Raw genomic sequence first — 26,638 nt, 5'->3', positions numbered from 1 at the left:
GGAGATGTTTGCTTACAGTTCAGTTTCAGTGCTTTTAGTTTATAATATAAACAGTGTTTCATTTGTGCATCATAGTTTTTGTTCTCCAAACTGCCCCTACTTTCCTGCATCCACACAGCAAGATGTGAAGGCACAAGATGATGAAATGTGGAAACTAAAAATAAATACAACAGGTAAAAAGAATAATTTATTTTTTTAAGGAGACAGTAATGTTTAGCTTGCACTTCATGCCCAACGCCATTAGCATTGTAATGCTAATATTTATTTTTTCTCCACTGGCTCTGTGATTTGAAAATAGAAGAAATTGCTATGGTCCCCCCACCCCCCCACTCAGAAGCACATAAGACATAGACATGTAGTAAAATTCTGTTTTTTTAAAAATAAATCATCTGTTTCCCCCTATGCAAAGTAGCAATTGTGGAATCAAGTGTGCGCGAGAGATCTCTTTGAAAGCTTCACAATCAGCCGTGTCTTCTTCTCATGGGACAATTTAAAACCTGCCCTCGTTTTTTTCCAAAACCAGTTGAAAAAGAGCTTAATCCCGTAAGAGAAAAGGAATCAGTTTCAAACTACATCTACAAAACATTGGTCCCCGGGCTGATTTGTTATGCTTTATTGCCATGTAGGGAGGTCGCTCGGCTGATCCGGCTGTCCAGAGCAATTTGGAGGCAAGACGTTGGACGAAAGAAGCAGAAGGACGCTGAGGTATCTGCTGAAAAGGTGCTGGTTGAGATTGAGGCAGATTGAGAGAAGGGCTGGGGGCTGCTGGGCCTTTACAAGTGTTTCAAAGAGTATGTGTGTGTGTGTGTGTGTGTGTGTATGTGTGTGTGTGTGGCGGATGGTTGAGAGACTTAAGGCTCAGTGCAGTGGCCAGCTGCTAGGACTAGGCTGCCTCCAGGTGATTAAGGACAGGATGCAACATCTCTTCCTCACTCTCTCAGTACGTCTCAGAGTCGGAGTCATTGAGCTCATCGTCTTTGTAAAAGCTGTGCTGCCCAATGCTGTTGAAGGTGCAGTAGGTGCTGTGTCCGCTGCGCAGCATGGGCAAGCTGTCAAATGTGGCGCTCTTGGCTGGGCTAGTGTAATGGTTGAGGGTACTGAATGGCAGGCTGGGCACTGTACCACTGCTGGGTGATACAGGCATCATGGTGGCTAGGATGAGAGCCAGGCAATCTGCCACGTCTTTGTTTGGGGCACAGGCCAGGGCAGGTGTGTAACCTAGAAAAGGGAGATTTATTTACCAGTATTATTACATTGTACACACAAATCAAAACGCTATGAAATCTCTAATATGCTTCTTTCACAAACACCGGTTACCGTTTTCATCAACAGCTAGCACGCTTGCACCCTTGGCTAGCAACTCCTGTACCACAACCGTTAGCCCATTTCTGGCAGCCACGTGCAGCGGCCTACACACAGAATGATTCAAAGTCATACACTGTGCTATGAAGTTCACTCTGTAACAAGCTGTCGTAACAAGAGTCATACATACGTTTGTAAAGCCGCGTTGGTGGAGTTGATGAGATTTCGGTCTGTGATCTTCTCTAAAATCAACAAGGCACTGGTCTCATGTCCCTACAGAGGAGAAGAATTAAATGATATCCACAAAAGGGTTGTGTACTATATGCATATTACTGACAGGGCTATGTGTATACATACTGGAATATTTATTTTGTGTATGTAATATCTAAAAGCTAAAGAATATCTATAATTCTTTACTACTATTATTGTTTACTTAACCTTGGGGATCTAATAACTGCTTCACTGAAATCATGATCAGATTTTTGTTTGCACATATTCCGTTTGATACCCTACATGAACTAAGCTAATAACTGCCTGAAAAAACACGATTCTATGATGTTTATTTCTCTTTGCACACAGTTCTCAATATACTGAATTTACCCTCTAATCATCTATAAGCCACAATGCCCTTAAACTCGTTCAATTTGGGAAATTCAAGAAAAGCTTACTGGGTGAAGCTCAATCATGAAGCACACGAGAATGTGAAAATCACTACTAACATTTTATAATCTTATTAAAAAAAAAAAAAAAAAAAAAAAAAAAAAAAAAAGGCTCCATCGTTCCATACACTTGCTACTCCTTCTGCATACTCTGCATCTTTATAGCAAATCTAAATGGACATACACTGCATCATTTTTGAATGAAATAAAAGTGATAAATTCTTGTGCGCGTTTGTGTGTGTGACTAACCTTACTGCAGGCCAGGTGTAGTGCAGTGTTTTTATTGGAATCCTGCAAGGTCAGGTCTGCTTTTGCACTGCTCACTAACAGCTCTGACACAGAAAGACAAGATACAGTGAATTATATAAACATTTCCATGTATACATTACAAGTCAGGACTTGGTTCAAATGAAGGTGTTAATAATTCTGTTAATTTCTGACCACAAATAATCTTCGATATACACATCAGGCATAACATTATGACCACCTGCTAAATATTGTGTTGGTCCCGAAAATGTAAAAGATTTTTATATTTGTATTTTTCCATTAAATCCACTAAATGGGGTCAGTTTTTACAGATATTCTTGAATGCATTTCAATGATAAAAATATACAAATTTATATGAAGGAAACAAATTGCTTGTTCATTTTATTTTATTTTATTTTCTCTTGGATGTTTAGTATTCCTCTTTAAAAAGTACAAGTACTTCTTATCAGATTATTTGATTAAGCGATGGAATACAATTACTAAAATAATTGATAGCTGCAGCTCTTAACAGAATTAGGTTCAGCAATTTGAGCTACAGGAGCTCATCCAGCCTTCGCTCCCCACGTGCATCAATGAGCCTCCGCCACCCATGACCCTGTAGCCAGTTCACCACTATTTCTTCCTTTGGACCACTTTTGACCGAGAGCTGCAGTTTTGGAGATGCTCTGACACAGTCGTCTAGCCATCACAATTTGGTCCTTGTCATACTTGCTCAAATCCTTACGCTTGCCCATTTGTCCTGCTTCTAACACAAAGATTTTGAGGACAAAATTTTCAGTAGCTGCCCAATGTTTCCCACCCACTAAAAGATCAGTGTTCTTCACTTCCCTGGTCATAATGTTATGCCTGGTCGCTGGACGTCAAATTCAATAGCAAACTTGACATGCAAAAATCCATTAGATTATTTTTTTGTTTAAAGTGGTCTGATTCAGTCATACTGAAAAAAAATATATATAATAGCAATTATTTTATTTGTGATTGGACTCTCTCACCCCATAACTATAAAACATTTACATTTTAATTTCAACAGAGGTGCCAAACACACACAGTAGGTGGGACTTTGTGGTGTGTGGTTCTGAGAAAAGTGACAAAATTGGAAGTTGTGACAGCTTCTTTTTTGTGAAGCAATAAACATGGTAATAACGATTGCTGAGTTTACTAAAAATTTTGCCAAATAGAACATTTCATAACCAATTTCTTCATACTGGTGTTGAAAAGGCTTTTAATAACTATTTGCTGTAATTCCAAAAAAAAAAAAAAAAAAAGACATGTCTATAAGATAAATCATTTCAAATGACTACATATAAATCATAACTTCCAACCCACAGATGTACACCATATGGCCAAAAGTCTGTGCACCCCTGACCATCACATGCAGACTGGCCAAAAGTCAGATGTCATGTTCTCTGGAACACCTGTGTTTGAGCGCCAGGTCTAATCCAATAGAAATGCTGCTGTTTCCACTTTACAAACCATTCATTCCACTCACTGGATTTCAAGACAAAAAAAAGAACAGACAGTTTCTGCTTTAGGGATGCCTTACCCACTGCGTTTGTTTGTCCGTTTTCAGCAGCCATCATGAGTGGGGTTTTGCCACCAGAGTCGACACAATTCACCTGGGCGTTGTGGGCTAGCAGAAGTTGCAGACACTCCACGTGATCAGTGAATGCGGCAGCATGTAGTGGAGTCCTAATAAATGTAGCACAATAAATGCAGCCAGAATTAGTTTGTTTTACTATACATGTCCTTGATGTTATGGTGCCGTATGAGGGTCCGAGTTAACACTGATTCAATTTAATTCAGTCATGCAAAAATGGTTTAGGCTTAGAAAAGGGTTGCAAGTCGTGAATGTAGGCTTAGGAACGGAAGGAGAATATTATGCTATAATAATGTCATATATAAAAAAGAAGCGACCATGAACTATTTGCCGTCTTGCCTGTTTTTAGAGTCGGCAGCACTGACGATCATAGGACCCAGCGTGTCAATCAACATTTCTGCTGCTCCCTCATTGTCATTTATCCTACAATTAAAAATGCCATTGAGCTTCGTATTAGTGAGTGAGTTCTTAATCTTTTGCCTAATCCACATCACCAATGTTTAGACTTACACAGCACAATGGAGCGGGCTGAAGGAGTTCCCGTCTGCCTTGTGAAACAGCTCCTGTTCCAGCAGCACTTCAACGCACGTGTCATGGCCTAGAAAGAACAATAGATGACAGAGAAAGAACTGACATATGGCCCAAACGACAGACCCATTTGCACTGATAAAATATTACATAACCTTGTCATTATTGTGTGAGAGAAATCTGTGTATTTCTGTACTCACCATTATAACAGGCCCAATGGAGAGGTGTGTATCCCTGCTGGTCTGTGATGACAGGGACGGAATCCAAAGACTGAGCTGCATGGAGTAGACCACCCAAAACCCCCACGTGGCCACAGGCAGCAGCCAAATGTACAGGAGAGCGCCCTCTACAGTCTCGCACCATGAAATTGGCATTGTGCTGCAACAAGGCCTCCACACACTCTTCATGCCCAGTCACTGCCTGGATATGCCAAAAATACACTCATAAATTCAAGAATAAAATGATTGCAAAACCAGAAATTTAACCTACAATGGTTACAAATACAGATTTAAATATGAAGTCAAAGGAAAGCTTTGCATAGTCTTCATTATGTCTACTGCTTTCAATAATTGGTCAAATATGAAACCTTTACAGTGGATACTAATCTAACTGTCTGGCCAAGGTCTGCTGGTTTAAATTAGGCTACCTGTCTTTTATTCTATTTTACAAAATAAATTAATAGAAAGGATTGCAGGCAAATTCAATTAAACTGTGCAAAAAAAAAAAAAAAAAAAAACAAGTCCTGAACTCAACTAGAAATGTCTAAGTAATAAAAAAACTGCATACCAGTTACAGATAGAAATATTACTTAAGAGATACTGTGTCGCTGTTGCCTACAGAAATGCAAAACAGAAACTATTGATGTATCTGAAAGACTTCCTTATACGGGAAATGTAGCCCTTGTTTGATGAGTATGTGTGTCAACAAAGAGAGAATTTACCCCTCTGTGTAAAGCAGTGCGGCCCCACTTGTCTTTGGCTTCTACATTGGCTCCTTTATTAAGCAAAGAATACACACAGTCTGTATGACCACTTAACACAGCCAGCATCAGAGGTGTCCTGAAAAAAAAACAACAACAAAAAATACAGTAAGATCACAGACAGGGCTTCTCAAATCCGACAGATTAGCTTAGATTCACTCTTGTTTACACTGGGATTGTAGAGCACTTTCCGCCCAGTGGGTTATGTAATAACTTTCTATTGACGCATTTTTCTAGTCACTGTGGCAATACTTGTGTTTTGATCACTTCGCTATGACTATAGTCTTTTATGCTCAACTGCACCTGCAAGGCTCAAAAACATCTATTGTGTACCACATTCTAATGAACAATCGCTGAACTTTTTTCAAAGATGATCTGCCCTTTCAGAGAGAAAATATGTTGTTTGATAAGCAGCTCAAAGCCTGTATTGAATGCAGTTTAGAGCTTGAATAACTGCATCAGAATCCCTCCAGACAAAAAGAAATCTTGTTACTGTAACATAACTGTAATATCTCATCATAGATTGCACCGTAATTTGACAAGAAAAAAAAAACTAAACGAATAACTTACTGCCCATTCCCATCCTGAATGTCAACTGCACTCTGTATGTCAGCATTTCCAATCAATAAACGCAGACAGTCAGAATGGCCGTTTGTGGCTGCAAAAAGAAGAACACAGTGGTTATGTTTACATAAGATCATACTGATTGCAGATTCAAAACAAACTGTTTACTTGTAGGCTAAACTCAGTTTATTTGCACTTCAGATGTAATCTCTACCCAATTACAGTGAGTCCTGTCATAATGTGTAGATAATGTTGATTCACTTTGTTAACAGTGCTGGCTTATTGTTATTCAACTAATTATCTCTTATGCCAGTCTTAGCAAAACGTCTTCCAAACTAAAAGTGATAAATTCATTATAATCTGCTAAACACACAAACGCTGGTCTCGGTCTGTCTAATGCAATCCCTTCCAATGTACTGGAAAAATGAAGATGAATCTCGATGAATACCTGCTGCGTGGATAGGAGTGCGTTTGTGAGTATAGTCCTTCACAAGGATGGAGGCTCCTTGATTGATAAGAACATCCACACACTCCACGTGGCCTTTGAAAGCAGCTAGGTCAAGCGGTGTGTGGCCCTGCGCAGTCCTCACATCCAGATCCAGCAGAGACTGCACGAGCACCTCCAGGGCCTGGTGATGCCCGTGATATGCCTGAGGAGAAACAGCACAAGCATAAGACTCTAACATTAAATATTATGCATATTTGAATACATTAAATAACAGCACCAATATTTTTGTACACATTGAGTGACCTGACACAGGAAATTTCCCTAGGGGATAAATAAAGTATTCTAATTAGAATTGAAATCATTTACATGCAATAAGAAATATGATTACACGAATACAATTCAAACAAAAAAATCTCTAAATCAGCAGCGACAAAGTATACAGCAAATGTAGTAATACAAACAAGAGCACTAGGAACAAGTGGGAAAAGTATCAGAGCTGCTAATCATATAGAGAGAATAATCAGTAATCCATATAAACACACTCTCCGTTCTTTTACACAAACACACACACCATCTCACATGAAGCAAGACATGAAACGTTGACTATTACATTGAATAACTATGATCCTTAGGATTTTTTGTAAAGTCGTAAATATGGTTTCTCTGTATCTCTATTTTATCCATTATCAGGTCAAATTACCAGCTTTTTGGCTACTGAAAACATGAAGTGCTGTTTTGCCGGATTTTGGATTTTTTAGTAGCTAACATTTTGGCCAATCATTAAAAAATAATCACCTGATTATAACTTTTTAAATGTTGGCCAAGTCAAACAATTAATTGGTAGACTTTATAGCAGCGGTCCCCAACATTTTTTGTGCCACGGACCGGTTTAATGTCAGACAATATTTTCACGGATCGGCCTTCAACGTGTGGGGGATAAATAAAACAAAATAAAATGATACGACCGGCATATAAACTGGTATTTTATAAATATAATAATAAAAAACGTGAATCCACTGTGTTGTTTTTTGTTCATTTTGCTCGCTTGGGGGTTTCAATTTATCGCTAATGTATTATGTGTTAGCGGCCGAAGCAGACCCTTTAAGAAGGTAGCGGATGGAGGTAAGACATGCATCAAGAGTGAGTCATAGACAGATGTGACGGAGAGAATCCGGTAATTTTCTAAAATAAAACATCGTTCAGAATCAGATAATAAATAAAACGAAAATAATGTAAGTTATGTATTCTTTCTGTGCGGCCTGGGGGTTGGGGACCACTGCTTTATTGGATATTTTTAATTCATCTTAATACACCTAAAACATTCACTGTTCACCTCAATGAAAGTGAGGTGTGTATGCTTCAGTGCAATTCTCAAAGAGGTAAAAAAAAAAAAAATTCAAGGCAACTGGACACGCAAGAGAGTCATCCTATGAAATACAGGAAGGTTCCATGAAGTCACGTTTAATATCCGAGTATTGAAAACACAGATCAAATACTCAAAAATTCCTGCTTCAATGTGAATCAGCTCCTCTTCTGCTGATTGAAAGAGTTATGCCCTTTAGGATTATAACTGTGTGATAATCCAGACTGGTGTATACTTAAGATAACATGTAAATGCAATGTTATAATGAAATGTGTGAAGGTTGGCAGATCTGCAGTTTGTTTCCCTCTTTAGATATAGGATACTATTACATTTCCACATATGTACTTACAGAGAGATGAAGTGGACTAACTGGAGCTCGAACATCAGAATCATTGAGGATATCAGTCCCCGAGGTCTCCATTAGCTAGCAGACAAATGTGATAGGTTCTTTAAATACGTTTAAAGTAAATGTCAATACATTTTACAGAAACGCGATAACTAGTACTCACAACATCTAAAGGGGTTTCACTTGCAATCTGAAAGAAACAAAAAAACATCTTTTAAAAAATAAAGAAATAAAAAGAAGCTGCATTTAGATCCACAATGTTCTTTTTGATATCAAAGATCAGTCTTACCAGCTCGAGACACAGCCGGTGTCCATATGCAGATGCGTAGTGCACTGCATTATAACCCTGATTGTCTCGGATCCCTGGGTTAGCGTCATTCCTCAGCAAATATTCCAGGCACCTAGCAGGAACAAATTTATTATATATACACCAAAATCTAAATACAAAGACATGCTGTTAAAAGATATGTGCTGCTCCTCAGAAACAAATCCAGTAACTCACTTTCCATCAGAGTCAGAAGCAGCAGCATAGTGCAGAGGCGTGCAGCCCCTTTTGTCCAGGTCATTCACGCTGGCTCCTGAACCCACCATAGCAAATAGGCACTGATAGTTACAGTTTGCAGCTGCATAGTGCAAAGGCGTCCTGGGAAATACATGGGATGTAAAAGTAAAAACAACCGTATTATGAAGAGAGTTTTGATTATGATTATCATGAATATTCTTTTAGTAACTTTTACGAGATGCTCAGCACTTTTATAGAAGACAGTACAAACTCTCATATGTGAGACATCAGGCAAACAGTAAGCATTTAATGGTGACTTTACATGGAAAAAAAAGGAAAGGAACATGACAGGGAGCATGATCTATACACTCCGCCTGTTACAAAGTTACAAAATACACCTTGGTAGATAATCTAGACAGTTGGGACCAGAAAAAAAATTCTCACCTCCCAAAACTGTCCTTCTTGTTGAAATCCGCCCCTGTATTGAGGAGAAGATTGAGACAATCCAGATTCCTGTAGAGATAAATTCAAGTTTGCATTAATAATGCAAGCTCCCAAAATGTTTCAAAGCTACACATCCTTCAGAAAGAAGAAAACGGTAAAAACTCTGACCCTCCAGCTGCGGCAGCATGTAAACATGTCCTTCCAAAATCATCAGGAGTGTCTATATCAAAGCCTGAGAAAGAGGGAAAGAAGTTGGTGCACTGACAACGAAACCTACATGAGAGACTAATGCAGAGATGCAAAGTATGCTGGAGTGGATCCCAAAAACTAACACTGTTAGATAGAGCTAGGGTTTATATATCGTAAGCCAAGCGTTTTAAATGAGTTCTTAAACTGTAACTTATTATAGCTGTTAATCATGTTAACATTAATATCACATTAACTAAACTGAGACTTTCTAGGCATCAACTATTTTGTGTTAAATTTACAAAGCTAGGGTGGAATTAACTTGAGTTGGTGGACTAAATTATTGGAGAAACAATTTACCAGAGGACAGCAGTTTACGGCAGCAGTCGGAAAAGCCACTAAGTGCGGCTAAATGCAGAGGAAACATGCCATGGACACCCCGTCTACAAAACAAGAAATGACCCAAAATAAATAAATAGTGGATATTATACATTCATGCAATCATGTTTAATTTCACTGCTACATGTTGGAATCTTTGTGTTTAATTTCTGTAAGAATGGGAGGGCCAGGAAGAAAAGAAAATTAAAAATAAGGCTTTTTTTTTTAATATATATATTTGATGTCACAAAAAGAAAGACGAAAGAAGCCAGGACGTAAAGTAAACGTTAAAATATTTTGTTACTTATATCAACATATGCAAACTAACTGCGTTCTAAAAATGGGAGGAAATTACAAATAAACAGAATAATATATGTAGTAATAGTAGTATAGTCATATTATGTGGACCTACATAGTAAATATCAGTAATTACAACTGTGGCATGATTGTTAATGCCAAACTGGCTGGTTTGACCAATTCTATAAGTGCTAATTCCTGGGATTTTTACACACAACAGTACCAACAATCTTGCATCAATCAAAATCACAGAGATTATGTTTATTCTGAAGTTTAATGTAAACATTCTTTGAAGCTCTTGACCTGTATCTGAATGATATTTTGCTTTTCACTGCTACCATAAGATTGGCTGATTAGGTAACTGCATAACACATACGGTTGAAGTGTGTTTTCAGATTCACCCTAGATTCATCTATTTACATGCATCGTGCTCACAGTGCAGATCAACAGGAAAACACCCTTACACCCTGGAAACATACAGCTTGGTTCAAACAGGGCCTAATATGACCGGCTTTGGAACAGGAGCAGTGGTAAAGGGCTGAGAGGACCCACTCACTTTGAGGTGTCGGCTCCATTGGTAATGAGAGTGTTGATGAGGAGCTCGTGTCCATATCGTGCTGCAATGTGTAGGGGTGTGTTGCCGTTTTTATCTTCACAGTCTATTGCAGCACCTGCACATGAAACCACAAAGACAACTCGGTATTTTGTGAATGGACAAGGGAACACATCTACCGAAAACAAAATTTTGAATGAGCAATAAACCCTGTGTTGAAACACTTTATACACCAGAAACCATTTTCAAAATCCACTGATCTCCTGGGATCTTCAACCACAACAGTCTCTATGGTTTAAACTAAATAATGAAAAAGCAAACAAAAAAACATCATTAGAGCAGAGTGTCTGTGGTTGAATCCCTGTGTGCTGATGAAAGCATTTAGAACGAATGACCAGATCAGTATGAGTAGACAGGTAGTGTACAGTAATTTGAATAATTACTCTTCACAACTGTGGTAAGAAGAAATGTATCTCAGCACTCAAACCTTTAGGTGGATGAGCGAAAACAAAAAAGATTGCATCGGGGTGCATACATGTGATATAAGCATACATGTGTCTAATTGAAGACACATCATACATCAAACCTGGATTTCAAGATAGTCATAAGAAAAATGTTTTTATGGATTATTAATTACCCACCATTTTGAATGATTGCTTGTGATCGAGAGAATCTCCCGTGAATTGCAGTCATGTGCAAGGGAGTCTTCCCGTCTTTGCTCTAAAAAAATTAAAATAAATCTGTTAGACAGAACTGAAATTTGCTCATTGTAATTCCATGTGATCAGACCTTGTAAAGTAAAAATTACAGAGTACAGTAAGACAGGCTTTGGCATGCATGATATCAGAAAAGCGTAGTCTGTGCAAGCTTCTGACCTTGATGTTGACGTCGGCTCCGTTCCCTACGAGCAGTTCGAGACAGAGCGCACCGTGCCGCGAGGCAGCCGTAAAGTGAAGCGGCGCGAACCCCTTCTCGTTCACCTGGTTGACGTTGGCCCCGCATTCAATGAGCTCGTTCACCACCACATCCTGTCCATTATAGCAGGCCACATGCAGTGGTGTGTTCCCGTATGCATTTGGCTCATTGATCTACAGACAGCAAATTCAGTGAGAACAATTAAAAGAAATTGTACAAAAAAAAAATCCAATGACCCATTTTAAAATGTATGAAATATTTTGAAACAACAGGACACACACCCAGGTTGTAACACAGATCTGTAAACTTTACATAGAGTATAACCTACCACATGTAAATTCAATAGTATTTTTTTTTTAATCGTTTTTCTTTTTTATTATTTTTAAAAACCTCCTTTGGGGTTGACATCTGGAGTTTGCACTTTATAACCACACTTTAAAATCACACACAAATAGTAATGTAATGCAAAAAGCCATCTACAGCATGATGATCTTCTACTAGTCCTGGTGGCTATATGCATGGACAATTTGTTTGTGACTCATTTCTGAATCAAAAAGTTTGTTCATATAATTTGGAGCCTGAACGTTAATTAGCTGAAAAATGTCGAGTTTAATGCTCACTATTGCGCTTTTAGTGTTCCAGTGTGAAAATGGCAAACCCTGAAGATATTGCAACACTCCTATGCCAATTCTACAAGTGAAATCAATAGCATTACAGGCAGGATGCTGCAGTTACCAAACACTCTTTACCATCAATTTAAACAAGCAGACTGTTGGACTCTATACATGTTAACCAACCTAATGATGAACCATGGGTTTTTTTTTTTTAGTAGCATCATCCTATAGCTATTCATATTTTCTATGTACTGTAAAGTCAGGAGACTCACATCCACTCCCAGGTCTAACAAGTATTTGACCACGCTAATCATCCCACTAGAGGCTGCTGCATGCAGAGGTGTATAGGCCTTCTTATCTTTACATGTCACCTCGGCACCATGAGACACTAACAGCTTCACCACCTCCAAATGACCTGAAATGGACAGAGAAAGAAATTTCGCATCACGGTGCAAAACTTTATACTGTATGGAATTTGTAAATCTAACACGAGATCAAAAGAGGTTGTAGAAAAGACAGAATCTTACCCATGTATGCGGCCCAGTGGATCGCTCGCCGGTCTTTTTTGTCAAACGCGTTAATGTTCGCACCTCTGGACAGCAGTAATCTTACCATCTGAAAGGAAAAATCTATGACATATCTACACTCTAGTTATATTATATGCACTGAAGATTTCCAATGGGGGAAAAAAAACTGAAAGTCATATCAGGAAAATGTGCACTGACCTCAAGATGGCCACTGAAGGCAGCATGGTGCAGCGCAGTGCGGCCCGCTCGGTCTGACACATTCACGTTGCTCAGCAGAGGCACCAGCGCCTCAGCACAGCGCACTGCTTTGTTGGCCGCGGCTACGTGCAGTGGCGTCTGCCAGTTTTTATCCCGTGCGTTCACGTCAGCAGAGTGCTTCAACAGCACCTGCACTGCCTCCTGCAAAGTAAACATGAAGGAAACACACAGCAGCTCGTGTTAATGCAGGAGGTCCAGTGTGCATTTTGTGCTGTGCACTAGATACAGAAACTGGAGTGAAATTTGCAGAAAGCTTTACCTCACTGCATGAGGCTACTGCTCGATGCAGAGGAGTCAACCACTTATTGTCTTTGGCATTTACTCTGGCCCCTACAGAAAGACAACCATTTACTGTAACAAACTAAACATAAGTGGGATCATGGGACTAATATACAGTCTTTGTATCTCCTTTATCAGAGCAAAATTAGCTTGCACACACCTGATAAAATCAGGAGCTCTATGATTTCAGCGTCTCCTAGGTAGGCAGCAGCATGAAGGGGAGTCCTCTTCTCATTATCCTACAGTATACAGGAAGACACTGAGTGACTCCACTTTGCAAAAATAAAAAATAAAAGCAGAAATGCCCAAAAGTTCTAAGCAACCAAACGTCTAAATAAATAAATAAAACAAATAATTTTGACTGGAACATTAAAAAGAACCGATGTGCTTATTTTATCGTATTTCTTTTTTTTGTCATCCAATTTTCTCAAAACAAGGGTTTTGTGAAGAAATGTCCTATTAAAAGAATTCCAAAGACTAAAACCTTACCTGTACATTTACATCCTCTTTCTTAAATATAAGGGAGCGTACTTCATCAGGGTCAACGTTGAAAATAGCTTTTAGCAGGGGCGGCTAGAAAAAAAAAAAAAAAAAGTGTAAATTCGCAGAGTTATTTGTTTATTTATACATCAATCTTTAAAGCATTTATGGAAAAAGCATTTACTGCAAATGTTGCTGTTTACATTTAAACAACAATACTCTGATCAGAGTACTCAAATAAATAAATAAATAAAAAATAAAAAAAACAACCCCACAATTAATTAAAAAAGCAATGTCAAGAAAAACAAACAGAAATCAGATGGCTCCTTAACATGATTTAGACGAAATGTGTCAAGAACCGTGTTGAATGATTTTTCCACTGAGCTTTTTGTAAACACTAAATGTTTGTGATGTTTCAGGCTGGGACGATCACTTGATTTCGATGCAGGATTATGGAAGGCAAAAATGTTGTCCTTTACAGGCATTACTCCCTTTTTTTTTCCTGTCAAATGACTGATACTAATGAATCACATTATTGCAAAAGACATGAACTCAATTTCAACTTGTGAACTCGAAATAGTTAGCTTTCTCTTCGTGTTCCTCATGTGCCATACCAGGAAGAAAACATTGAACATTGAAACAGTGAAATTTGGGCAGGGCATTTGGGTATATTGACTACTGCCTGGGTATAAACTTTCTTTCGGCTTCTCCCGTTAGGGGTCGCCACAGCAGATCCTCCACATGTTTGATTTGGCACGTTTTTACGCTGGATGCCCTTCCTAACGCAACCCTTCCCATTTATCCGGGCTTGGGACCGGCACCAAGAGTGGCTGGGGTTGGTTCCCTGACCGGGGATCGAACCCAGGCCGCACCGGTGAGAGCGCCATATCCTAACCACTAGACTACTGCCTAGGTATAATCTGTAAAAAATACAAAATAATAATAATAAAAAAAAAAAATACAAAAACCACAGAGTGAATGGAGCTGTTAAAGATTTACCATCTCCTTAACTCCTGAACAATAAAGAATCATAAAAATGTATCATTAAATGTGCCGCATTATAAATTGCTGCACAGCTCCACTCTGGTATACTCAGCTATCATACTAGGTGCATTAATAGAAATAACATATGACCAACATGTCTGGTGAAATAAATTCGGTCAGAATGCATCAGCCTATCTACTGAACTGAACTGTTAAAATAGATGCTGGGTGTCTTGCCTTGTGGGTCTACATTTATTATAAACGCAGCTCAATCCGCTGCCTGTTTAGCCAACGGGAGTATTCCAGGTTACAGTAACCACACACGGCATTTTCAGTGCCAAAATACAACTGCTAGATAAATGTGATTTAAAAATCAATACTATTTTCTCATTGACGGTGATATGTGATGACACACCAGACATTCTTTTAGCTGTCGCAGTCTGTTTGTAACATGAACTTGACGGATTCGCTAGGAAAAGTTCATTCACACACTGCTCACTTGGGAGCCTAAAACATCGATCTCGATCCGTTCCTCTGCACTTCCTTTTTGATCAGCACTTTTTGCTCCTGCATGAGAGACAATATTTCTTAAGGCAACAGGATTTATTCTAAATCTAGATATCGTAGAGGAGTTCTGCTAGCACCAGGGCAAATGCAGTGTGCTCAGTGCACTTCATGATCCATCCTAAAGCAGAGAAAACGCTTATTCATTCTATACATATCCCTGAAGTACTGTGGATTCATCATCATTCATATGCTCAAAAATATATAGACACCTGACCATCTAACACAAAGTGGTTCCTTCCACTCTTCTGGCAAGACTTTCCACTGGATTTTGGTGCACTGCTTTAAAGATTCGCCCATTCGGTTACATGAGCAATAATCAGGTCAGATACCTAAGACACCAAGAGAGAAGGTGCGGCGTCATCCCTGAGGAGTTCAGTGGGGTTGGATTCAGCTTTAGAACAACTTTTACCCTGGCAAACAATGTCTCTAATGTTTGAGCTCCTTAGTATCAGTGAAGGGAAAATGTAATTTTACAACAAAAACAAAATGTATACAACTGTATGCATCCGAAATTCGAGGCACCTACTAGAAGAACCATACATGTAGTGGTGAGGCATCCACAGACTTTTGTATGTCCAGGAACAGTGTAGAACTTTTAACACAGACATGCATTACACCAAACTCATTTGTTGATAAAAACTAAATGCAGAAACAGTCCAATAGGGGGTGGTGTGATATAGAGGGTAAGGCAAAGTCAAAGTAACACCTTACAGCCTCTTATTCCTTGTTTGGTTTGGCTTTGGTCCTTTGCTTGGTTTATTGTGTAGAGTTTAGCATGTTCACCCTGTCTGTGGTTCTCCAGTCTTCCAACCTCCCAAAAACATGCACAAGATAAATTGCCCCTGGGTCTGAATAAGTTTGTGAACATGTGCATTTTATGGCCTGGAATCCCATCTGAAGTATGTTACTGCTTCATGCCTGGTTTTCCAAAGATGAGCTCTGAAGCCCCCATGATCTTAACCAGGAGTATAGAGGTAACAACATGTTAGTAACTCAAAGTTAAATGGTAGAAACAGCTGTACATGTGAAGATAAACACAAAAGAGAGAGTGACATAAACCTTTAAAGAACTGTAATGCAGCCATCTATCTATCTATCTATCTATCTATCTATCTATCTATCTATCTATCTATCTAGATAGATAGATAGATAGATAGATAGATAGATAGATAAAGATATATTTGTCCTATATACTTGTCCTATATTTGTCCCCAACAAAAACGGTTAGAAACACTAGTTCATCTTTAAAGTTGTATGTCAGCAAGCTCATCTGATAGACCACAAAAACAATACTGTAATTAAGAGGCACTAGCCTAAGTGGTACTGGCAGAACGCACAATAGTTGTTCCTGCCAACAACTTCTTGATTATCACGGAAGCAGGTTGTACAGTCAGCCAACTTCTGCAAACACAGCACTGACGCAGCAACACTGATCACTCAAATGCATGGATGAGCACACTGGTCTCACAAAGCTGTGATCATGTCAGCAAACGGCCCAGCTTTTCACCAGCAGGGTACGGCTTTGTAGTCTGCTGAACGCGTGAATGAGTAAAATAAGAAAAAACTGAAATCTCAATCCAGAATGGAGGGATTCATTATTGTCAAATAACATGTGTACTGCTTGCCTTTGGGCCCCACTTACTACTAACATCTATTTTCCCCTCAAAACAAAGTAAAATCATTCGTAATCATTTTCGATAATAGCATTCTAGCCGTTCTGTTTGTTTAATATGGAACATCACATTATGAGATTGGGATAATAATTAACTCCAGGACAGACGTGTAGGAATAGAAAGCAGGACCAAACCAACAAACCGATGCTAATATTTAACAATAAACAAGCCTTTGCAAACATGCACCATGACAGTGCTTGTGTAAGAGCCTTTATTTTTATTCCTCAACACTCTGTACAATTGTATCAGTCAAGTCACAAGTCATTAGGCATGTGCAGCAACAAAAAATGCGAATAGATAGCTCTGTGATAAACACCAGTTTTTATCAGCTGTGGCATGCACTAGATAGAACGCTCCCTTTGGGGTTTTTTTTTCTCTCGTTCCGTCATCGTGTCTCTGATATGACCTGAATGCTTAGCTGTTAGCCAGCGCATAACTGTAGCAATTGTTCGATACATTCAGTATATTTTATTAAGGATGCCAGTGTGTTTTGTTAAAAGTAAAGTAACAACACAGCCGCTGAAGCAGCAGCAGCAGCAGTAGCCTCTGACACGAAGGTGGAAATACCAAGCTTTCTTTTACACAAACAAGTTCTTTTTCTCTTCACAGAAGACATTTTCTTTTAAAACTGGGCTATTTAAAGAGCTTGCTGGACAGGATTTCCGCACGAACGCCAGATAACTTAAACAACAACAACAAAAAAAAGCCACTTCACTGCAAATTCCCATTAATAAAAAAACACATTGGCTGATGCTAATCTCTGAAGACGGATGACACATTGGCCTCCGAAATTAACCCGCCTGTGACTTGCTCTCCACAGCCTTAATAACTGTTAGCAGAATTACATTAATGATGGAAATACTATCTATTCTTAGTGTGGACTTACTGTTATTAAGATACATTATTACAGTACAGATCTTTGAAGGTTATGAGAAATATGCAGGCTATGAGTAAGAGGAACAGGAAGATTTGTCACACATTCTTTGCTTGTCTATTCTTTGTCAGACTGCACGTACTGATAAACAATCTTAGTGGCCTTATCGTATTGGCATTAATAGTAAACTTTTTCAGCATCAAAAATAAATTGTAATATACGCCATTCCCATTAATTTTAAAATATAATACTCTAGCTATTAGGAAAGTTTATTAAAAGCATGACACGTATACAACGCTTACCTGCTAGTATACGTGTGTAGCTGAAGAGATGTAAAAGTACTGCTCAGAATTGAATATATTATATGACCAAGAGTTTGTGGACAGCTGACAATTAGCCTCTTATGTTCTTTTTTGAATATCTCATTCTAAAATTAATTCTTCTTTGCAGTTAAAACAACCTCCATTCGTCTGATAAGACTTTTCTCTAAATCTTGGGACGTGGTTGTGACAATTGACATTCAGGTCCACAAGCATTAGTGATTTTAGGGGATTAGGTGTTCTGACTCAATACCACAGCGTTGAGGTCTGGGGTCTGTGCAGGTCACTTGAGTTCTTCCATACCCCACCTTGGCAAACCAGGTCTTCATGGATCTCGCTGTGTGCAGATCATGCTCAAACTGGTTTTGCCTCTTCTTTCCAGGGAAAAGAAATAGCAAGGCAACGTCACTTGTGTTTTTCCTACTTTGTGTTAACCGTTTTGGAAAAAGCACAGTGTGATCTTTGGGTGTCTGTAAATTATTCCTTGTATTTGACATGATTTGTTTATTTTATAAACATGTGGGTTTAACACAACCGCATCACCACACTTATTAACTAGGTCAAGTAAAGTGGATTTGAATTATAACAGAGTACAAAAAAAACACAATGATGAAATGCAGCATGCAACACTGTACAGAAGCCGTCCTTATTCGTGTCTTTAATACCATTTATTAAGAAAGGGCTGAAGATGCAGCCAAAGCTCCAGCTGAGATCAGCAAGCGTTTGAAAAGGCTCCATTAGTGCAGGCTGATCATGGTAAGCTAAAACAAAGCACTGTTTTGTCACACACAGCCCTAATTCTCCCACATACGCCTCCTCTTTGTGCCTTTTCAAATGCTCCGATCACGTTTCTGTCTCCTTGGAAGAGCTCCACTAGCTATGACTATCACCATGGTGAAGGCACTTCGGTGGCTCTTCAGGCTGCAATTGTACTCTGTCTGGTGTAAACACATACACATGTATACACAGACACACACACGCGCGCATTCAACGCTGAGCTTTGATGCTTCGAAACACAAAAAAGATCTAGTTACTCCATTCGTTCTCATCGTTATTGATCTATGTAACTGAAAACAAAGGAACAACCGTGCCGAAGAGTGTGAAGATCTGAGCCAGCAGAAGGGATGCCTACTGATAAACGACCCTTTGTGCATATACACTCTATTTACTTTATGTCATGTCCATTGCACTAAATTATTCAGATACAGCTTAAGGGCTTTGTTTAATGTTCACAGTAAACTTAAGAATGGGAGTAAATGTAAGTTCACTGACTGGTGGGTTCTGAGATTTATCATTATTTTCTGCATATAAACTCGAGACTTGAAAAACCGAAGAGAAATATACAAACCTGTCTGTGTGCCAGCAACATCCTCACCACAGTCAAACTCAGTGACACCACATTGATCTCCCATTCTATGTTTGTTTGAACATTTGTTTTTGAAATGTACCTACATGGTTTTACGTGCTGCTATGCTAAATAAAGTGGAAGGTGGGTTTACTTATACTTAAAGATTTACCTTAAAATAAAAATACTATCATTCTGTAACCTTTTTAAATTTAAATCCATTTGATTCAGTGCCTGATGTTGGATTCAATCAAATGTGATTTAATGTCACAATGTTTTCTATTATGTAGTTTATCGCACTTTATAGATGTTGATATATACATTTACTAAGATGCCAGTTTATGTATCCATCTAGCCTGTACCTGCACTTACTGGCCATTTGATCAGGTCCATCTACAATACAGATCACTGTAGGAATAAAGATGCTGACTATCCTTCGGCTGTCAGGAACACACTGTCAGCACGCCCCAATATAGCTTCCATCAATGTAAACCACAACAGACAGACCAATCAATGGATAGATAACTATTAATCCCTGAGGGATATTTATTCTCAGTAGTGAAACAACAGTAGATACAGCACTACTTATGAGTGCTAAAATGAGGCATTTTAATGTTGTTGCAACAAAAAAAAAAGAAACTGAAGTAACTGTGCAGGACTGGAAGTGAAGACTTGTGCACGATAGTCAGTTGGACTACATGTATGCTATTAGCTGTATAGTGAACTCGGGACCTCTTCTTCTTCTTTCGGCTGCTCCCATTAGGGGTCACCACAGCGGATCATCCGTCTCCATACCCCCCTGTCCTCTACATCTGCCTCTTTCACACCAACTACCTGCATGTCTTATCTCACCACATCCATGAACCTCCTCCTTGGCTTTCCCCTTTTCCTCCTTCATGGTAGCTCTATCCTCAGCATTCTCCTACCAATATAACTCATGTCCCTCCTCTGCACATGTCCAAACCATCTCAATCTCGCCTCCCTCACCTTGTCACCAAAACATCCTACATGGGCTGTTCCTCTAATAAACTCATCTCTAATCTTGAATCTTGAATCTGCGGATCACAGATAAGCGATCACATAACCATGGCTCAAGATTAGTCTATCTGAAGGATGTTCCTCATAGCTGACTGTGAAAATGCACTTCTCTCGTTCCTTTTTATACTCCATAACGTGTCCTGTTGCAACTCTCTTTGAACCCTGTAAGTCACACATTAAACCTTTTTTTTTTTTTTTTATTATTTTGTGCAAACTTTTAAACCACATCACCCCAGCCAGCAATGCCAGTGGAACTTTAACTACTTTCACATCACTTACATGCCTGATACACTCATACCAACAGTCATCCACACACGTTTCGTGTTAAACAGGGTAGAAGGGGGTGGTGAAATTGTGCGTAGGCAACAGATGGTCTTCAGTCAGTAACTGCTCACCTACAAAGTGCGCCTAGATGTTACCTAAGTGCATTATTAGGTTCCAGTGAGTGCATATTCAGCTTCGAGTAAATATATGGCTACACATGAGAATAAGATCGTACACAAAGCTGAAAGTGTGTGATTAGAAGAAGAAAAAACAGATCCACGCTGATCCAGAAACCAATGTGTGAGTGAGTACAAGAGCTCATAGCAGCTTCAGGACGTTCAAAGAGATGAACAGGAGAGTGAGGCTAATGTTAGTCTGACAGATCAGACCTTCAACCCTGAATGATCCATGCTGGACGAACCCTATGTTAACAGATACTAGTGCGATCATCAACTATTATATTTCCCAGCTATTAATTAAAACACTTACTCCACTTTCTAAACCGCGTGACTCGTGGCCTGCGTACAAATAGCCGAGCTAGCTGCATTGCTAGCCCGGCTGGTGGCGACCCAGTTACGCATGGAGCACGTTAACTTAGCCACGTTAGCTCCTTACCGCGTATTTACATCATACCGAGTTCTACAATCACACCGCCCAATAAACCTTAATAGGACACGGAGGACCGATGAGCCTCGGACAGGACGAAGCTACAGAAGAAATAAGTTTCGCCGCGGAGTCAATGCAGTGCCATGTTTTAGCTAGCGGGGCTCTGTAGGTAGCTAGCTTAGCTGGCTAAATTATTCAGGCATCACTCACCTGGTCTCTGATTTTGAGAACCACCATTTTCCGACGGTCTCTGTGGCTCTCAGGCAAATAAGAGCTTCTTTCTCCGACTCCTCCTCGCTGATAAAGACTATCCGTGTAACTTTAAAACTTCCAACAGGTCAAGCATTTCCTTTAGTTAGCTACTAAAGCACAGGGGTAAGAAAACTCCATAACATTACCGCCACACGATGCAGCAAAAACACGAGCGTTGATTGGCTAGGCGGACTCTATAGACCTAGTAAGAAAGGGGCTGATTGGTTAGAACAGGCAGCGGCGCTTCTTAGAATGTGGAGGCATTTACAACGTGGAAGAGATCTGCTTACATTTAGGAAACTGATAAGCTGTAAAATCAATTGTTTTATTTTTCATTTTATTATATTATTATATTATACATACTATTCTAGAATACTAGAATAAAAGAATATATGATCAGATCTCGGATTACCTTCATAATTATGTAGAATATGTAGTTTTTAAAATTGTTTTTATTCATAAGATGTAAACCCCCGAAACACACACACACACACACACACACACACACACACACACACACACATATATATGCGAATGTATGTTTATAATTAGTGAAACCAAATACTCAACATAGAGCATGAAGACAAAACTATACTTGTAAATAATAGTTTTGTAAATATACTTGTATGGGTATATGTGTGAATGAAAGTATATTTGATTAAATATGTGATTATCTTCATAATCATATGTATAAAAAGTAAATAGTAATCTGTAGTTTTTCATTTGGATAATACTCATTTTTAATGCATTTCATCCTCATCTTCTTCTTCTTCTTCTTCTTCTTCTTCTTCTTCTTCTTTCGGCTGCTCCTGTTAGGGGTCATCACAGCGGATCATTCGTCTCCATACCACTCTGTCCTCTACATCTGTATCTTTCAAACCAACTACCTGCATGTCTTCCCTCACCACATCCATAAACCTCCTCCTTGGTCTTCCTCTTTTCCTCCTTCCTGGCAGCTCCATCCTCAGCATTCTCCTCCCTCACCTAACTCGTTATAAACACGAAAGGACAATTCAGAAACACATTCACACGTATTGAACAATTACAGATACTGTCATACAAGTCTCATTGTCTCAATTAAGTCTCATCACATTTTCAGTGAAAAGCCATGGTGAATTTTTCGAAAGGTTTTGTATATAATGTTTGTATGTATTTTTTTCTCACCTAGAAATGTAAATGTATCTTTGAAGCTTTAATACATACACCAAATTGGGCGATAACTTTTTTACACTGGGCAATAAAACTGATTACATCTTGGTGCACTAGCTATAGTACAATGTATGCACATTTATGCTTTATATGGACAAGTTATACATGCAAAAGATAATGTTAGCACCCCAGGAAAGGTACTAAGTAAGCTTCTACCTCATTCTTTTTTTAGAAGAATACACAAGGAAGCTCCAGATAAAAATCCACAGTAAACACTAGGTGGCGCTTAAAGCTCACGCAAGATTTTATTTGCAAGTGTTCAGTAAAATTCTGATATATATATATATATATATATATATATATATATATATATATATATATATATATATATATATATATATATATGTGTGTGTGTGTGTGTGTGTGTGTGTGTTCTGAACTTGTGAGAATGGAAACACTAATTAAAAATAAAGTTTCAGATCATTGGCGCATCAAATTACGTCAGAATTATTTTTGTTAATGAACACTTACAAATAAAATCTTGCATGAGCTTTAAGATTTTCAAGATTCAAGATAATTTTCAAGATAATTTACATTGATATATATCTTTCCGTTCCCCCATTCAAAATATTGCATATTTACCAATTATAAATGATTTGAAGTAACTGTATGGTTATTTTGTTACATCAGCAGATCATAGGATGTTAATATTCAGAAAAATGTGTGTAAAATGTTTGTCAAAACAATAAAAAAAAAAAAATAAAAAACCCTAGTCATAGAATATGTCACTTCACTTTGTTTTTGTGGTTAATTTCCAGTCTGATGCTGACCACATTCCTTTTCATGATGTTGCATGAATTACAATCATTAAAAGACTGTTATTACAGTTCCATAAAAGATGCATATGTAGTGAATACACCAGATTTTCAGCTATATTTTCCTGATACTTACACTGAGACGTGTTACACAGCTTAGAACATGGCACCTTTTGTTTGAACCCATAATATCAGGAAATGAAAGTGTCATAATTATCTTTTGATCTGAAACCGAAATATCTTCAGTGTTTAGCAAATACAAAAGTTTTTCAGATGGAACTGCAGGCCAGGTTATTTCTATCAAGCAGTACTATTACACATTCATAGTAACATTATGAGGGAAAGGCATAATAAATTAAAGAATAAAGTACATTTGGTTAAACAGCTACAGTCTCTCAGTTTACCTCATGTTACCTGAATTCACCCAAATATGATACATTTATATTAAAGTCAAGTTTTAGACATCTGACAATAAGAGCCAAATACATAAAAATCTATTTATTCATACTGAACATTTAAGGTTTATTTTTTATTTGTGCTGATAAATATTGTAGTGCTAATGATGACTCAGACACCACATTTGCATTCTCTCCAAGTGATATATTGATATTTTATCACATCATAACCTTGTGCTCCACTACATTTGATCACATGCTCTTGTGCTGTTAATATCATGAACAGCAGCTACGCTAATTCCTCTCCACTGCTTCTCCTTCTCTACCCATCATGAGGCATCCTGAGGTTGTGCCAGCTCCAGTCACGTCCCACGTCATGAAGATTATGGACCTTTAAAGTAGATGCCGACCTCGCAAACATCCCGAACCATTTAGAGAGGTACCAGTGCCATTTGTATTCCACCTCATGTGGAGTTTGGATATTGGACCTCTTTGAGTGTTTAAAGGTTCTGGCATGGAGAAGCTGGTGTTGGATATATGATGATCTCAAATATAGAGTCTTTTTTAAGTTGCTTGGTATCTCCTGGTCCCATAAGCTCAAATGACTGTATAAGACAGTAGAAAGAACATGACTCATAATTTTACATTCCAGTGCTCAAGTTAGTTTTTACTCTTTAGTGTTCTGTATTGTTTAAAGACTATAATCACACTCTTGATATCACCCAAATGAGGTTGGGTTCCCCTTTTGAGTCTGGTTCCTCTAAGGTTTCTTCCTCATAACATCTAAGGGAGTTTTTCCTTACCACAGTCACCATGGCTGCTCATCAGGGATAAATACACATCATTCACCTTGACTGTAAAATTCTGTAAAGCTGCTTTGAGACAATGTCTGTTGTGAAAAGTGCTATAGAAATAAACTTGACTTGACTTGAAATATTGCATTACCAGAATTTCACAAATGCTGATGTTGTCAAGGAAAACACTGTAGCCCTTCAAGCTACAGCAAATAAAATAAAAAAGAACTAAAAATCATGATTGATATATTGTATTTTTTATTTAATCCAAATTGTTAGGTTTCTTAGATTGAGTCTGTTAAATCTAGCTACTGTCTTTTTAATATCTGTCTTTTGAATGATCTGTATTTAGGGACTTTTTCTGTTTACTCTTTTCTATAGACATCCCCTCATTCTGCTAAAACATGCACACTGGATATGGCACACTTGCACACTGTCACCTCTGACTGTGGACTCGCACTTTACACTTACATTTCTTACATTTTAACCTCATTTATCACATCTATATTTATTGCGCCTTAACTCCAATATGTTTAATGTTTACCTTTTATTTATGTCTTGGTCTGTAGTAACGACATGTCATTCTTTTGTATACTGTGTATGTGGAAGAATGACAATAAAGCTTGAGTTGAGTTGAATATCACTTTTTATATACGAACAGTTACTGATCTAATAAAATACACAAACTGCAAATCTGAATATGACATACCATTCACAAAGTGTAACAAAATGAGGAGGGTAGAGCTCTCTCTCTCTCTCTCTCTCTCTCTCTCTCTCTCTCTCTCTCTCTCTCTCTCTCTCTCTTTCTCTGTTGCTAAGAAAAACTATTCTTTTTTTCTGAGCCACGATTTAATGATTTAAATGTTATCAATAACACTTTGGTTGCCAGGATGTGCTGCTTAATCAGAGTACAGAAAAGTGTTTCCTCCTGGAACTTTTTTATGCTAACATAGATGACTAGCTGAGATATGAGAAAAACAAGTAGATTCTTCTTGTGTGTATTGGGTCTGGGATCCAACAAGGACATAAAACACAAGTGAACGCTTAAAACAAACAACTCACAATCCACACAAAATACTTGAAACTAGAATAAAAAGTTAGGAATTTCTCTTATTATCGTTCATTGTCTGATAAAACAGTTGTCTGCACACATTTTTAAAACAAATATTTTCGGATCTATTGCTCCATATAACAGGACTTCTGCATCAGCCTGCAGAGCTCACCAAACCATCAATATTTTATCTTATATATTAAATATTATCTTGAGTATTTTTTTGGCACAATTCTTTGTGCTCTATGAGTGTTCCTTATTGTTATTATTATGATGATGATGATGATGATGATGATTATTATTTATCTACCAGCATCATAATAAAATGCATCTTAAATGGACTTTATTTTATGATTTCATTTTACACTGTTTTTCAGTGTTTTCCATTGCTTGTGTGGCATAATATTAATCAGATAAAACAAGAACAAATAAACAAAACATTATTTATATCAAATAAAAAATAAATCAAGGGACAAAATGGCAAAACCATGTCAAACTATTCAAGATCATTGTCTAAAATAATATTATATAAGCATACATGACTTGAGGTTCTGTCAGACAAAAAAAACCAAAGGTGAAATCTGTCAATATAGGATTAGATTAGACTGAATCTAAATCTACTGAAAAGCTTATGAATTTGAGTAAATCAATATAAGATATGAAGATAAATAAATGTAGCCGTTTATATATTTGTTTCTTTTTTTTGCTGTGCAAATTAATTGAAACTGCTTTATCTCTCTGGATGGTTGCCAGTTCTTGCTTTCTAAAGTGGGAATCCTATTCTGAGATAAAAATCTCTGCCGTAGTGTATTTCATAAGAAATATGATATTCTCTAAGAATGTATTAATAATGTATTGTAATGTAATAATTTTAAATGTAAAAACATTATAGTAGTACATTATTGTAGTGGTACATTATACCATTAAAGCAAAATATGTAAATGTTTCTATTTAAAAGCATTGATTAATGTACATTATTGTGAGAAAAGATCTACTCAGTTCAGGACCTGAAGCTGAAATGAAGCAA

The 26,638-nt window shown here is 38.0% G+C and overlaps 1 protein-coding gene across 2 annotated transcripts; it reads right to left on the bottom strand.

Moving 5' to 3' along the window:
• Positions 1–354: 354 nt before the first annotated feature.
• ankrd28b (ankyrin repeat domain 28b) lies at positions 355–21,627 on the bottom strand. Of its 2 annotated transcripts, none has more exons than XM_046847350.1 (28): positions 21,366–21,627; positions 13,496–13,579; positions 13,167–13,245; positions 12,987–13,057; positions 12,668–12,868; positions 12,470–12,557; positions 12,215–12,357; positions 11,289–11,501; positions 11,055–11,133; positions 10,417–10,531; positions 9,546–9,628; positions 9,168–9,231; positions 9,000–9,068; positions 8,556–8,696; positions 8,343–8,454; positions 8,217–8,264; positions 8,057–8,131; positions 6,345–6,546; positions 5,903–5,990; positions 5,294–5,411; positions 4,554–4,773; positions 4,336–4,423; positions 4,165–4,248; positions 3,772–3,917; positions 2,211–2,293; positions 1,493–1,575; positions 1,318–1,409; positions 355–1,218 (listed from the first exon to the last, which is right to left on the bottom strand). In XM_046847350.1, the coding sequence occupies exons 1-28, from the start codon at positions 21,390–21,392 to the stop codon at positions 938–940; spliced, it is 3,177 nt and encodes a 1,058-aa protein (XP_046703306.1). In that variant the 5' UTR covers positions 21,393–21,627; the 3' UTR covers positions 355–937. The 2 variants fall into 2 exon arrangements, with proteins under 2 accessions (XP_046703306.1, XP_046703308.1); XM_046847352.1 differs by having other exon boundaries at positions 8,217–8,243; positions 21,366–21,625.
• Positions 21,628–26,638: the final 5,011 nt, after the last annotated feature.

Source organism: Silurus meridionalis, chromosome 4, assembly GCF_014805685.1.
Source record: "Silurus meridionalis isolate SWU-2019-XX chromosome 4, ASM1480568v1, whole genome shotgun sequence".
Lineage (NCBI taxonomy): Eukaryota > Metazoa > Chordata > Actinopteri > Siluriformes > Siluridae > Silurus > Silurus meridionalis.
The sequence above is the reverse complement of the archived record's forward strand: the minus strand, read 5'-3'. Positions and strand labels throughout refer to the sequence as shown.